Genomic DNA, 15,109 nt, shown 5'->3' with positions numbered 1-15,109 from the left:
CATCAAATTACCCCGAGACTCACCCCGAGCCCGGTAAATAACTCCGTTATGACCAAACCGCTAACTTGCATTTTAATATCGTCTCATGTCGAATAGCTCAAACATATCCACATAATAATGTGGCCTCATCCATAAATCATAAACATGCATCATGAAGAGTGGATCCACATGCATGCATGCATTTATCATCATATAATAATATAAATCACATAACCATGCATATAATTATTTAATGACATAATAAATCAATTATGACCATCTTGGCCCCCTAATCCAGGCTCTAAGCCACATTAGGGATTTTTGGTCATTACAGATACCATGTGATGAATATATTGAAAAGCAAAGAATTGTAAAGAAAATGATTCTTCTGTATTGATTATCAAAGTATTCACAACAAGCTAAGAGCTCATATAGATCCCAGGAAGAGGAAAGTTAAAAGCTAGACAAATAACAGAATTGTAACTAATCCTATTGACTACGCAAAGTAGTTATAACTAAGTAGCACTTAACTAACTAACCTAATAGATTAGCTAATACGCTTTGACAAAGAAATCTTAAGCCAATATTTTTTTTAGTTGATTACTTATTTTAGTTTTGAAGCTTATAATATAAAAATGAATATACATATATCCAACTATAAAATGATAAATAATGTTTGTTTATTTAAATAAATTGATATGTAAAAGTGTTATATCATTAATTTAGTTTAAAATAACAAATGAATATTATTAAAAAATAAGGATATTTTTTGTATTTTTAAAAATTATACTAGATTCTAGTATTTAATAACTATATATTTTAATTCTATTAAAAAATATTTCATGAGCAAAATTGTTTATAAATTATAATCTAAGGGAATTTTGGTAAATTTTAAAATTTCATTTGCTATTTAAAATTATATTATTAATTTTATGAAAATTTGAAAACTTGACAGATTCCTATGCACAACCAAACACAGAAAGTGATATTCCAAGAATCATAGATTAGATTCTAATGTACAACTACAATGACGCAAGTTTCCAGACTATCAGATTACCCTCTTCAAATTTTCTAGTAGTCCTCATATCAAACGACCCCTTAGTAGTTTGGATAAACAAGTAATAATATCTCTAGAGGCATTTTGAATAATAGTACCAATTCCAATAGATTTGGACCCCTCATCAATAGAAGCATCAACATTTAGTTTATGTTGGCCCATAAGTGGAAACACCCAACTACTAGTGGAAGTACAGAGATGAAGCCAATGTAACTTTTGCAATCCAAGCCTAAATATTTATCACCAGAAAATAAGACATGAAAATACTAATGTAAGTGTTGGGGTTTTATGCCCTAATTAAAACCCAAATTCTTTGTAATCTCATTTTATTATCAATAAAAGAATAGAAATCATTTTTTGACTTGGTCAATCACTTTGCTCACATGTTTTATTTTCATGATTATTTGTTTAATATAAACTTCTATTAAATCCCGAGAATATAGCTAATCTTATTTATAGTGACGTAATCACAGTGGAATATAAATATGATTATATGTTCAAAAATAAGTTAGTCCTAAGATTAGTCAGTGCACCGGATTTACACTGACTTGCCAATCTACGATATGATCTACTTACACATTACAGTGTTATGTTCTTTCCAGAACATTAGCAAAGTAGATAAGATCGGATGTATTTGTTACATCGGACAGGACCGATATTGACAGTTGATAAGATAAGTAAACATACCGTTATTATCTATTCTAGTCATATCATATAGTTGACCATAGGTCAATTCAATCTCAATTCTGAGTGGTTAGTATTCTAACTGATTGTATTATTTGAGTTCTTTGACTTGTTCGTTACCAGCTTACCCTACGGACTAGCCCATACTTACATCTTGGGAACTCGGTAGTATAATTGAGTGGGAGTGTTAATCATAGATATGAACATCTATAGCTTCTGATGAAGAAGTGAAACGATGGTTTCCTTTTAGTTTGGTTCAAGGTGTTAAATGATAGAGATCTCATTTCAGTAATTAAATTAGTTTACTGAAATATCATTTACAAGGAACTAAGTGTTTTAAGGATAAAATACAATGAGGGGTAAAACGGTATTTTAGTCCTATCTCATTGTAGACCGTCTATAGAGGATTGAGTGACAATTATGGTTGTAACAATGGATAATTAATAGCGTATCTATATTTTTTATAGAGCGTTCTATGAATTCAAGAGTGCAATTCCAAGTCTATAGTGGAGTCACGAGGAATTAATAAGTTAGTAAATTTATTTGTTAGATTTATGATAACTTATTGGAGCTTGATTTCATAGGCCCATGGTCCCCATTGTACCTTGGATAAAATCATCTAGATAGTCTCAATTAATTGATTTAATCATCAATTAGAATTATCAAAGTTGACCAGGTCAATTTTGGATAGTTTCACAGAGTTGTGTAATTTTGAGAAGAAAAGAGAAATTATGGCAGATTTATTAATTAAGATAAATTGGTATCTAAATTAATAAATAAATTTAAATCAAGGTTCAAATTATAAATAATTAATTTGATAAAGGATTTAAATAATTATATAATTAATTAAATCAATAGAAAATAATACAGGCCTTGATTTTAAGTCCAATGGGCTTATAATCAAATGGGAAATTTCACGGGCCTATAGCCCATGATAATTTCGACCTAGGGCTTCAAAATGGCTGTTATTTTATTGATTTTTTAATTAAATTAAATGGCCTAATTGAGTCTATAAAAGGAGTGCTTATAGAGAAGTAAAAAATAGGGTTTTTGATAAGTCAGATTTTCTGATAGTTTTATATTCTCTCTAAACACAAGTCCTTTTCTAAGCCTCTTAGTATTTTCTCTTCTTCTCTCTATATCTATCTCATGTGTTGAGAATTGCCCACACTAGTCTAGGTGGTTCTAAGGATACATTGGAAGATCGTGAAGAAAATAGAAGATCGGTTCAGTTTCTTGATAATACTCTGCGACAGAGAGGATACAAGAGTTAGAGAAACTGAAGGAAGGACTCTTAATTCCGCTGCGTATACTGTAAGTATTATATTGTTTGTTTCTCTTTGAATTCAATTTAGAAACATGTTTTAGGCTATCTCGTATTAATTTGTTTAATATCAGATATGCATGAAAATAAATAAAGATCCTGTATAAGTTTATCTAACAGTAAGAACAACCCTATGAGGACTAATATACCTCATACATGGAACACAGATTAAGTAGAAAACAATAATCAATCTTAAATAATAATAATAATAAATAGAACCAAACCTGATAATAAGTAATAGCCTGATCCGTGAAACAACTAAGTATAATGTTTGAAGAGGTTGTCCATAAGTCCTTTCCCCCCAAATACACTAGGCTGAAAAAACAAATAACTCAAACTCATATTGTGCGAGCAGGTCGAGGGTTTGAGAAGTACATGATGAAAAGGGACTTCAAATAGCACATTTTTAAGAAGGTCAAAATGCAACAATCTCCAAATCTTACGAACCCGAGAATACCAAAAAATAGCATGGCTATTAGAGTATTCAGTACAACTACATAAAGGACTATTATGTCATTTTCTTATATATATAATATTATTTATTTGTTAAAAAATTATATAGCAATTATAAAAGACATAATAAAAATAATTAATAAATTTTTTAAATAATTCTAAGTAACTTGGATTGCATATTACTTGTACCTATATATAATATATATGTGAAAGAATTTTCAGTAGTATATATACAAAAATATTCAACACATTGTCGATATAAAATATTTTATTTTTAATTTTGGAAACAAAAATTTATTTTCAAACAAATTAGTAAAATCTTGCATGTTCTCAACATTTAACTTATTAATAATATTGATAGAACTCATCGAACGAAAAAATAAATAAGTCATTTTTAGTTCAGATGATGCCATGGCTAGCACTTTGAGACTTCGATCAATGACCACACACTTAAAATAGGCTAACCCTGGTCTAAGGCATACTAGGCTAGTTAGAGCAGCCTCAACGCAAGTTGCCTTCAAGATTGCTTATTGACCATTTTCTGATAGGCCATCACTTTCTGCGTTGGAGGGATTGAAGGCTTGAAGAAAATTAAGGCACTGTTGCCACTGTGAGGCAACGGTGTTTTTTTTTTTTTTTTAAATTGTATTTATATATATATATAAATAAAACATTTTACATATATATATAACAGTTTATATATATATATAATTTGTTACCGTTTTCTTTAGCATTTTTTAATTACCATTTGTCACGTGATTTTTTTTTTTTTTTTTCTATAAATATTCATTTATTTTATTCAATTTTCACACCATTACATACATCTTCTTCCAAATTATCAATATCACAAAAAAAAATTTCTTACCAATGGATTCCCAAGATTCTCAAAATTCATCATTTTCTCCACATACCAATCCCTAAAATCCAAATTTTCAATATTCTCATTTCAATCAAAATTTTCAAAATACTCCCTCTACTAATCCTCAAAATCCAAATTTTAAATTTCATCTAATTTAAAGTTAATGTAATATTTATTTATATTAATATATGGATTTAAAAATTTTAGTGTGACAATATTTATAATTCCAAAATAATATATTAAATAATAATATGTGGGGTCATAGTTGACAACTTTTGGGGTGGCTTAGCATTGGAGCATTTTTATGAAAAAAAAAGTTGCCAAAAGTGATGTGGATGAGAGAGAAAATAAAAAATTATATTTTGGGATGATTTGGACATGTTAAGCCACCATTCGGGTAGCCACCATTGGAGTTGCTCTTACTGCCTTGGTCCCCTAAAGTCTAGTACCCAAAATTGTGATGAAAGTTAAGTTGGGATATAATATAAAATATTAAAATCTACTTATTAAAATTGTACCCATGGATTTTATTTTCCCCAGGGCCCCAAATGATTCAGGGTCAGCCTTTTCAAGTGCGGTAATTTAAATTTTTCTACTTTTAAAAATAATTGTTGGATCATTTTTTATTTAAATTTATAAATTAATTTGTTACAATAATGAACAAGATTCCAATTTTCAATCAAATATTGTGATCTTGTCCTTAGGAATCTATTTCAAGATTCTCCTTCACAACAAAATAAGAGTTCTATAATTTTCAAACAATCACATTCTTATTCTTTAACATTCTCCTCATGCCAATATTGAGAAAAGGTGGAACCAACAGCTACATACCAGTGGGTGATATTTGATTGTGTTCTTAATTTGTTAAAATTGAGTTGATTGTAGAATTTTATTTATACTAAATAATAATTATAATTCCTTCTCCAAAAAATTATAATTAAATATTAAATTATTTACGGATCATTAATTAACTCATTAAAATACAAATGATTTATTCCTTAAAACGATCAACCAAAGATTCTCCTCCCCACTAGAATCCCCAGTCCCACTAGTCTACATGGATTCATTACTTAAATAAACCACTTTGTCATTACATAAATTACGTAGATTTTCAAACAATCAGGGATTGAACTGCAGTCTATTTCCCCTGAATATGAGCTGCCAGAGCCCATTTTGCTAAATTATGAGCGAAAATTAAACTTTCTGGACACAAGAAAAATGACAACCAAGGGCTCTAGTAATCAAAAGTGAGACATCCTGAACAATTGGATTAATTTCCCACAGTACCCTAGTATCATTAAGAGATTTAGTGATCTGTGAAGAAGCTCCTAGTCCCACTAGTCATGTCACAAGCTCTTCCTTCCAATCATTCAAAAAAGATCATGTAGTTTCAAGGCCTCAGACGTGTAGTCTCATTATAAAGATCATACTACAGAAGAAGTTGATGTTATTATCAATGTGACTCAGCAGACTGCATATGGGACCAATATTCCTTCACCAGCTTTCCAAAAAGTGACCCTTCTTTCTTCATCAACTTCATTGGCTCATCATACTCCACTATTTTCCCTGAAAATGAATGATTTACTTTCATCAGACAAAGGGTTCTCTTTCTTTTCTTATTAATTTAATATCAATGAAGAAAGCAATGAAAAGTTACCATCACTCATGGCAAGAACCATGGTGCAATCCATCACAGTTGGTATCCTATGAGCAACTGTGATCACAGTACAATCTACAAACTCAGTTCTGATTGTTTTCTGTAGAATCATATCAGTTGCATTGTCTATTGAAGCAGTTGCTTCATCAAGCACCAATACCCTACTTCTCCTCAGCAATGCTCTCCCCAAACAGAACAGTTGTCTTTGTCCCATACTCCAATTTGAGCCATCATCCATAACTGAACAACATACCAACAACAACACTCATTACTGGTAATCACAGCAACAACATATCATCTTTTATTGCTAAGAATACATTGTCATTACCTAAAGAGTCCAAACCATCTTCTTTCTCTTGAACAGTTTCTCTAAGCTGACACTTTCCAAGAACCTTGAAATTCAAAAACAAACATAGTATTATTAACACCTAAAAATATAGCCAAGACAACTTCTTAAAGACAAAACCCACAAACTTTAATTACCTCCCATATTTCGCCGTCAGAATGTTGAGATAAGGGGTCCAAATTGTATCTGACAGTCCCATTAAATAGAGTTGGATCTTGAGGTATTACACCAAAGCGTGACCTCAAATCATGAAGCCCAATTGTTGAGATGTCAATACCATCAACTATAATATTCCCTCTGGTAGGCTCTACTAGGCGAAATAATGCACCAATTAAAGTGGTTTTTCCACTGCCGGTTCTACCAACTATACCAATCTTGTGCCCTCCTTCAAATGTGCAACTGATGCCACGAAGAACAAGTGGGGAGTTGGCTCTATATCTGATCTGTTTTTTGACATCAGTATTATTATTATTATCAGCATACTAATATAAGTTCCACAAGGTATGAAAGAGAACACTTTTGATATTAAATGAAAGAAATGTTTTTTTTTTACCTGCAAATCATGTATCTCTACTTTACCAGCATGGGGCCAATTGGCTGGGGGCCGATTTTGCTCAATCACTTCAGGTGCTTCACTAGGAATGCACATGTACTGGTTTAGCCTTTCCACTGAAATGATGTAATTTGCGGTAGTGCATTGGTTTTGAATAGAAAATACAAGAGAATTGTTCAGTGAGAGGCCATAAGAGAGCGCCATCCCAATAAACCCTGCAGTAACACAAGAACACTTATTTGTAACATTTCAAATACCAAATGATAGTGAAAGGGGCTGGAAAAAGAAAAGTTGATGAGTACTACTAACCTGAGCTAAAAGTATCAGGGGGAAGAAGGACCATGCATAATGCTGCAGAAGCAAGAACTGTAGCACTGAGTGTTTCCAACCGTTGAATTAACCATTCATTTGCTGCAAAACTGTGGAAAAAAGGGCTGGCATTTATGTCAACAAGTTGCAAGTTCTTCGAAAAGAAGCGTTCTTCCTCTTCAAAGGCCCTAATTGTAGTAGCTCCTGCTACAGACTCAGCAATATGGTTTGCTACCAAGGACTTGGTTGTACCGTTGATGCGCATTAATTCTTTAGCAGTGGAAAAGTAATAGCTCTGTTCATTAAGAGTAATTTTCTTGTTAAAATCAGCATAACATGTTGAATGCTCTATTTAAGAAGTCGATTAAAAAATATGTGACTATTCAGATATGAAAGATGAGTTTTCTTTTCAAAAAAAGACTGCTTAAATATTTATTACCTGTAATCGATAAGTCAGATAAACTGTTGGTAACGAGACAAACAAGACTTGCCATGTGATAACAGCCAGTACTCCAAGATTAGCAACTGCATTCATGGTGGCCCCAACAGCAATGAATAAGTTAAATGGGACATCCAAATCGACTATACTCAAGTCAGCTGAAACCTATATGGAAGCAAAAGATCATAGGAGTTTTAGCTTCATCAAAAAAGTTTTAGGTATCAACCTTATCTACTGTTTCAGATGCATACCCGACTAAGTATCCTTCCCAGAGGTGTGGAGTCGTAAAAGGCCATTGGTGATCGAAAAAGGGAATTTAGCAGTTGCGAAAAAAGAGATTTTGATGATTCAATCCCCATATAAACTACAGTAACTGATCTTAAAAGCATAACAATTGTTGAGGAAATTCCAATGATCAAGTACACTACAATTAACTTCAATGTGCTGATTCTTGGATTATCAACATTAGCAGCCAACCAAGAGTTCTGCAAGATCAGACTAATCACAAATACAAAGTGCGCAACACAGCCGAGGGAGAAATAGATGTATCCTTTGTTTTGATTCAGATATTGCTTGTAAGGCTTGAATCCTGTGTCACCTGTTTCTCTTTCTTCAAGCTTAATCAACTGATCTCCATTAGATGCTTTGTATTGCTTCTCTGTGAAGCTCTTTTTAATCTCCTTCACATATGTTAAATGCTTCTCAGAAGGTGTCACTTGTGCCAGCCTTTCAGAACCAGCAGTCTCTTTATGCGCATTTACAAGGTCTTGAAACTCTTGGCTTGTTGACAATAACTCATTGTAAGGAGCTGATTGTAAAATTTCTCCATCAGACATTAACTGTCAAAGAAAAAAAAAACAATATAGATGACCTGAAATTAATGTCAATTACTATACATGGCTATCAGTAATGTTATTGGAGCTAGAATTAGACTAACCAGTACAGAATCAAATCCAGGAAGGAAATCAACTTGGTGAGTCACAAGTAGGACTATTTTGTCTGAAAGAGCTTCCATGACATATTCCTGCAAACAAATAAAGATTCTTTCACCTTTAAGCACAATAAAAAAAGAAATAATAAAGAGGCTGCGATTGATGGAAAGTACATATGATTACATTAAACAAGCTTGAAGCAGTATGTGCATCAACGGCACTGAATGGATCATCCAAGAGATATATATCAGCATTCTGATAAAGAGCGCGAGCAAGTTGGATTCTTTGTTTCTGGCCACCACTCAGATTTACTCCCCTCTCCCCGATTTCAGTCAGATCACCATAAGGAAGTAATTCCAGGTCCTTGATTAGTGAACATCTCTCAAGTGTTTCACGGTATCTTTGATTGTCCATAAGAGAGCCAAATAAAATATTGTCTTGTATTGTGCCTGTTTGGATCCATGCTGTTTGAGAAACATAGGCAATCTTCCCATAAACTTGAATCTGTAAATCCAACAATTAAAGTGGTGATGATAATATGAGTGAGATGTAGATTAAAGTAATTAATCTAGATGGGATATAAATATATCAGAACGAAAAGCATATGTTTCAATGCTGAAGACATAAAACTTACATCGCCTCTAGTGTTTGTAACTTCACCAAGAATAGCTGCCAAAAGAGTAGATTTCCCAGACCCAACCTCTCCACATATAGCCACCTTTTCACCATGACTAACCTCTAGATCTATGTTTCTCAGAGTTGGCTTTGATAAATTCTCTTCCCATGAAAAATCAGCTGATTTAATCACAATGGCTGTTTTCACACTGCCTGTGCTGTGCTTTTGCCTGACTCTCGCAGTCTGCAGCTCTGGCGCCTCAAGGAATTTTACAATCCGAGCAAATGCAACCTTTGCTTGAATCACCACACCAATAACATCAGGTATGGCTCTAATGGGGTCCTGAACAAGGCGCAAAGTTGCTACAAAAGTGAACACATTGTTGGCGTGCAAGGGAACTTTGAGAAAATAGCATGCTCCAAATGTTGCAGCAGAGACCAAAATAGGAGATGACCAAAAAAGAAATATATTATATGCTCTTCTCAACTGCACAGCAGATAGCCATTTCAACTCCACCTTCCTCAAACTTTCAACCACATTCTTGAAGTGATTTTCCCAAGCATAGAGTTTCAACACCTTCATGTTCACAAGAGCCTCAGTCAGAACTTTCAGCCTTTCATCTTGAGCCATCATAAGTTTCGTCTGAAATTGGTGTTGTAACTTAGCCACTGGAGCATTGCAAGCCACAGTAAGAATGATAGCCACCAAGGCTGCTATTGTGGCCAATCCAACTGCTCGGATAAGAATTACTAATGCGAGACAGAGTTGGAGACAAGTCGTCCAAGTCTGATGGAACCAAAATGGGAATTCTCCAATCCTATAGGCATCAACAGTGACATAATTCATAATCTCACCATTAGAATGAACAAACTTAGCAGAGTTAGATAATTGCAGCTGCTTCTTGTAAACGGCTGCTGTAAGCAAAGACCTCACTTTCAAACCAATAAGTCTGCTTCTAAAGTACCATTGTCTTTGAGAAACAGATTCAATATTCTTAGCAAAGAAAAGGGTTATGGCCAAAACATAACCTTCGTACATAAAGCTCTCATGTCCTTCAGCAACCAAAATGAATGCATTAAGAAGTAAAGGACCAGCAGAGAGAGTCAATATTTTTAGTAAAGCAAATAACCCAGATATCAAAATCTCTCTCCAGTGGCAACAAATGATTATCTTCAATAATGATGGTTGAGAAGAAAAACCATCCTTCCTTTTCTGTTTCTCTAATTGCTCCAAGAACATTAGATAACAATTTTCTGCTCGATCAGCTTCCCTCAGCTTTGGAACATCTTCTTCCTTGAGAGTTTCCTTCCTACCCTTCTTCATCAACGAGTTTAGCCACCAAAACGAGAACTTGCTGAAGCAGCCTTCTCTGGCAAATGGGGTAACTGAGTCATGATTTTCACCATCATATTTGCCCTTAGCCTCACCATTCAAAGGTCTATAAAGACCTTTTTGAACGATGACATCATTATCATTCTCTTCATATTTACAGCTCTTATAAGCACACAAGAGTAAAAGAACAGCTCCCGGTAGAGATAAAACATCCAAAGCTATCTTAATCGTCACTTGTCTGTTCAAAACAGCGGCGAACAAAGACAGAACACAAGCAAAACCAGCAAACAAGGTTGCAAGAATGGTCAACAGTCGAACTGGTGTTCTAGGCAGCTGCTTCACCTTGATACTTACTGTTAAGCCAATAAGCAACAAAGTGAAGCTTTGAAATAAAGCCTGAAACCATAGATTCAAAGGCAGAGCAGTATGGGTTTGCCTCAGCTTCTCTTCTAATATCCAGACGCCAAAGAACAAAAACGACAAGCCGAGACAACCATTTACGACAGCTGACACTATCTGCAGAGTTGACAAGACTTGAAACCGAGAAGGGACTCCATCAAGTCTTGGTGAGGAAGACTTTTTAACCATGGTGATCAAGAGCATAAACAAGAGAACGACATTGAAGAAGATAATCAAAGCGTGGCTGGTACATGACGAAGGATGACTTAGAAACTCGAATGATGAACCACAAGACTCTCCTATGCAATCAGATTCAGCACAAAACATAGTCCATATCTCCTCCATCACCTTTAAACAAAAAAACAAAATCTAAAAACTTATACTAAATAAGCCGTTAAAGTTATGTGCTACAAAGAGCTAAAAATGTAGAGAAAGACAATTATTGAGATTTTAAAGACCATATGTACGTACCCCTTAAGCCACAGTGTAGTTCGACGAAGACTCAGCTGTCAAAGCAGGTCGTTTTAAGAAGAACCCGGTTCTTGTTTTGCTGGAATGATAAGAAGAAGAGAATCCCAACTCGTCACTGAAGCTGTAATTCTCAAGAGTTTTAACCAGAACCACCGCTGTTCATGACGTAAGAGAGGGAAGTCAAATAAACCGTCTCCCTTGCTCACACGTATATGTATACATATTATAAATGGAAAAATATGTTAATATTCTAAATCGAGATCCGCATGGACAATAATTAAATTCTGAGTAAACTGTATCCTGATTAATGAGTATAATAAATAACTTAAATAAAAGAAAAGAATTCTAAACACAAAGTTGGATACTTGACCTTGTATAAATAATTAATATTATATCGTAAGTACGAAAGAGACACGTTCATTTCGAGGTTACACAAACCCCATAGAATCCGTGGCGAGTCAAAAGTCTTTGTCGTTTTGTGTTCTCGTTCTTCAAAATGAATCAACATCAAGATCGTCTGTAAAATCATTAATGTTCTCACCAATGAGAGTAGTACATGGTAATCAATCAATTATATTCGTCAGGTTTATTTCGATGAAAGACAAAAGAACGACCATCTGATCTGAGCAGTGAACAGCCTCCTCATCAGTTGATTATAGCCAAAGAGGTTATGTTCATGTTGTCATGGCTCACGTATTCTCAGTTATAAATGCCACGTGTTTTAACATACCTTAATCATCCTACATTTTCTCAGCATTAAACTCCACCCCACCAAATAATTAATTAACTTTTTTTATAATAATAATTAATTAACTAAACATTGACCACAAAAACTACCATTTTTTTAATTATTTTATTTCAACTGTCCTTTTTTATATATATATTTGAGAAATTTTAATACATATTTTTGTGTGGTTGTAATTTTTTTTTTATATATTTTTCTTTTGTAGAATGACTTTCAGAATATACATATACATACATTTGGCATTGTATCAGACCAAGCGGACACAAAAATTCAATGCCCAATTCTTCATATCCTATCTACAAATTATTTACAATTTTTTTTCTGAAGAATATAATTTCAAAAAATATATATTTTAAAAGATAATTTTTACGGCTTACTCTTTTTTCTTTGATAGTAGAGAAGAGCTTACATAAATTTTCAATTCGTTTATCAAAGAAAGAATATATGCCAAACTTACACAAAAATCAACCAAGAAAATAGCAAGTTCAGAAAAAATCTCACAGCCATGATGAAGATAATGACACGGATTACTCTTGTTTTTTCTTTACAAAACTAAGAGTCTATTTGACATTGTTGTCTGTTTTTATTTTTAAAATTGTGTTTTCAGAAAAGAAATAATATTTGTAGTTTTCAAAAAAAAATTAATTGGTTAATGATTTTTAAAAATTATTTTTTAGTTTTATTTTTTTTAAATCTTAAATAAAAAATTAACAAAAATATTTTAAAAGTTTATAATAAATAATGATAAAATAATTTGAAAGAAAAAATGATGAAAAATAAGGAGTGAGAAAGTAAGGAGAGAAAATTTGAAAAAATAGAAATTGAGAATAGAGAAATTGATCAAAAAAAAATATGAGAGAGAAGGTGATGAGAAAGAAAGTGAAAAGAAAGAAGTGAGTAGAGAAAAATTGATGAGAGTGGAAATGGCAAAAGAGAAAAAAAATGATGAGAGAGAAAAATGATGATATAGCAAGTGATGAAAGAGAAAATGATGATATAATAAATGATGCAAGAGAAAATAAAGAAATAGAAAATGATGAAAGAGAAAATGAAAAGATAGAAAGTGAGAAGAGAGAAAATAGTGAGAGAGAAAGTGAAGAGAGAAAATGTAAGGAAAGAGAAAGTGATGTGAGAGCAAATAAAGAGATAGAAAGTGATGTGAGAGAAAGTAAAGAGAGAGAACTAATGAAAGAGAAAATGATGTAATAATAAATTATATTAGATAATAATAATTAAAAAAGTATTGTGAGAAAAAAAAAGATAGACAAAAAAAATTTGAGAATAACAGAAAATAACTTTTTGTTGTTCTCAAAATTTTCTATTTTTTGTAACTTAATTTTTAAAAATTATTTTCTGAAAATAACGCGAAACAGTCCAACTTGTTTTCAAACAATAAATTTTAACTTTTAAAAACAAAAATCAATTTTTTACTTAAGGAGTGAAAGACCCTCTAGAAATTTTTTATTTTAAAAGCAAAAACAAGTTTGATAAAGTAATACATCTTTTGTAAACTTTTTTCTTTTCTTTTTCTTTTACATTATTACTAATAAATAAAGTGATAGTTCAGAGATGGCATGCACGAGACGAAAGTGTATTCTTAACTATATTTGTTTCATGCTATTTTTATATTTCTATATAGTATTTGTATATATAAATATATTTGTATATTTGTGTAGTACATGTGGTATTCTTTGGTGTCTTAAAATGTTATGGAAAATCCATGGTAATAAGGCATTTCAATGTGAATTTCACATCATTTTCATTACAATGGGTATCATTTTGGTGGGATGTTATACTGTCTCATCGTATACGGGGAGTGGGACATTGTAGGCAGGACATTTTTTTTTTCTAGTTTTTATATTAATATTTTATAAATTTATATATATATATATTATTTGTAGTATGAATTTAGTTAGTTTATATTGTAATTTAATTGTGAGAAAAATATGCAATTAATATGTTTTTAATAAAAAATTAAATATATCATAATTAAATATTTGTATAATTTTTTTAATTTTAATGAAGATTTATAATATATATTTATAAAAAAATAAAAGTTAAAATGCAAATTGATTAAAGAATCATCTTACAAAATAAAAAATAAAAAGTCAAACTTAAACATGTATTACAAAGTTAAAATCAAACACACCAAATATAAAAACCAAAGCAATAACATAAATCTAAAAAGGAAGTAATATAAACTAAAACAATAATTTAATAATGCGAAAAGTTATTCCTAGTTTCGCCAAGATAATTATAATATTGACTAAAATCTTCTGAGAGGTTTTGAAATCTTTGGTCTTGTTCTTGATATCCTTGAACTTCATATTCAACTCATGCTTTTTGAGTTTCTTCATATTGAGGACCTTGATACTAAGATGTTCGATATTGAGATCCATGATATTGGGATTGTTCTCCATGTTGGGATGTTTGTAATCTTTTTCGCATAATTTTTCTTTTTTCGTTTTGAATATACTAACGAAACTCTAGGCCATCTATAGAATTCAAATATGTAAATAAAAAATTATTGTATTCTCTCATTTTAGCCAGTTCAACCTTTTGTTTTTTAATTTCATTTTTTTTTCTCTTTGAATTGTCTATCTGAGTTATCTTTATTTAGAGCTTCAACAAGTTTCTCACCTTGCTCCATTAGTTTTTTTATAGCTTCTTTTGCTTTTTCACACCAATAAGTCTTTCAGTTAAATTAATAGTTGTCACTTCATCATTCATATTAAGATCAAATGAATTCATAGTGGAGATGTCGATGTCGATGACTCAAAACCGGGAGAACATGATTGGGATGGAATAAAATTATGACCTTCTTGTTGGAATCTAGTTGGTGCATTGGTATTGTTATCTGTAAATTTCTCAATATCTTTAAGGATGGGCCACACGTGATCAAATTTGAACCATCTATTGTATTTTGGATCTTGTGCTAATACATCTTTGCTTGA

General features: G+C 32.0%; 1 protein-coding gene across 2 annotated transcripts; it reads right to left on the bottom strand.

The window, feature by feature from the left end:
* Positions 1-5,323: 5,323 nt before the first annotated feature.
* Positions 5,324-11,633, bottom strand: LOC133834610 (ABC transporter C family member 10-like). Of its 2 annotated transcripts, none has more exons than XM_062264278.1 (12): positions 11,411-11,633; positions 9,227-11,308; positions 8,776-9,096; positions 8,598-8,684; positions 7,912-8,499; positions 7,661-7,825; positions 7,222-7,516; positions 6,913-7,127; positions 6,497-6,802; positions 6,342-6,405; positions 6,014-6,253; positions 5,324-5,922 (listed from the first exon to the last, which is right to left on the bottom strand). In XM_062264278.1, exons 2-12 carry the CDS (start codon positions 11,282-11,284, stop codon positions 5,810-5,812), a joined length of 4,452 nt encoding a protein of 1,483 aa, XP_062120262.1. In that variant the 5' UTR covers positions 11,285-11,308; positions 11,411-11,633; the 3' UTR covers positions 5,324-5,809. The 2 variants fall into 2 exon arrangements, with proteins under 2 accessions (XP_062120262.1, XP_062120261.1); XM_062264277.1 differs by having other exon boundaries at positions 9,227-11,287; positions 11,411-11,632.
* Between the last annotated feature and the right edge of the window lie 3,476 nt (positions 11,634-15,109).

The sequence above is a fragment of the Humulus lupulus genome, chromosome 5, assembly GCF_963169125.1.
Source record: "Humulus lupulus chromosome 5, drHumLupu1.1, whole genome shotgun sequence".
Lineage (NCBI taxonomy): Eukaryota > Viridiplantae > Streptophyta > Magnoliopsida > Rosales > Cannabaceae > Humulus > Humulus lupulus.
The sequence above is the reverse complement of the archived record's forward strand: the minus strand, read 5'-3'. Positions and strand labels throughout refer to the sequence as shown.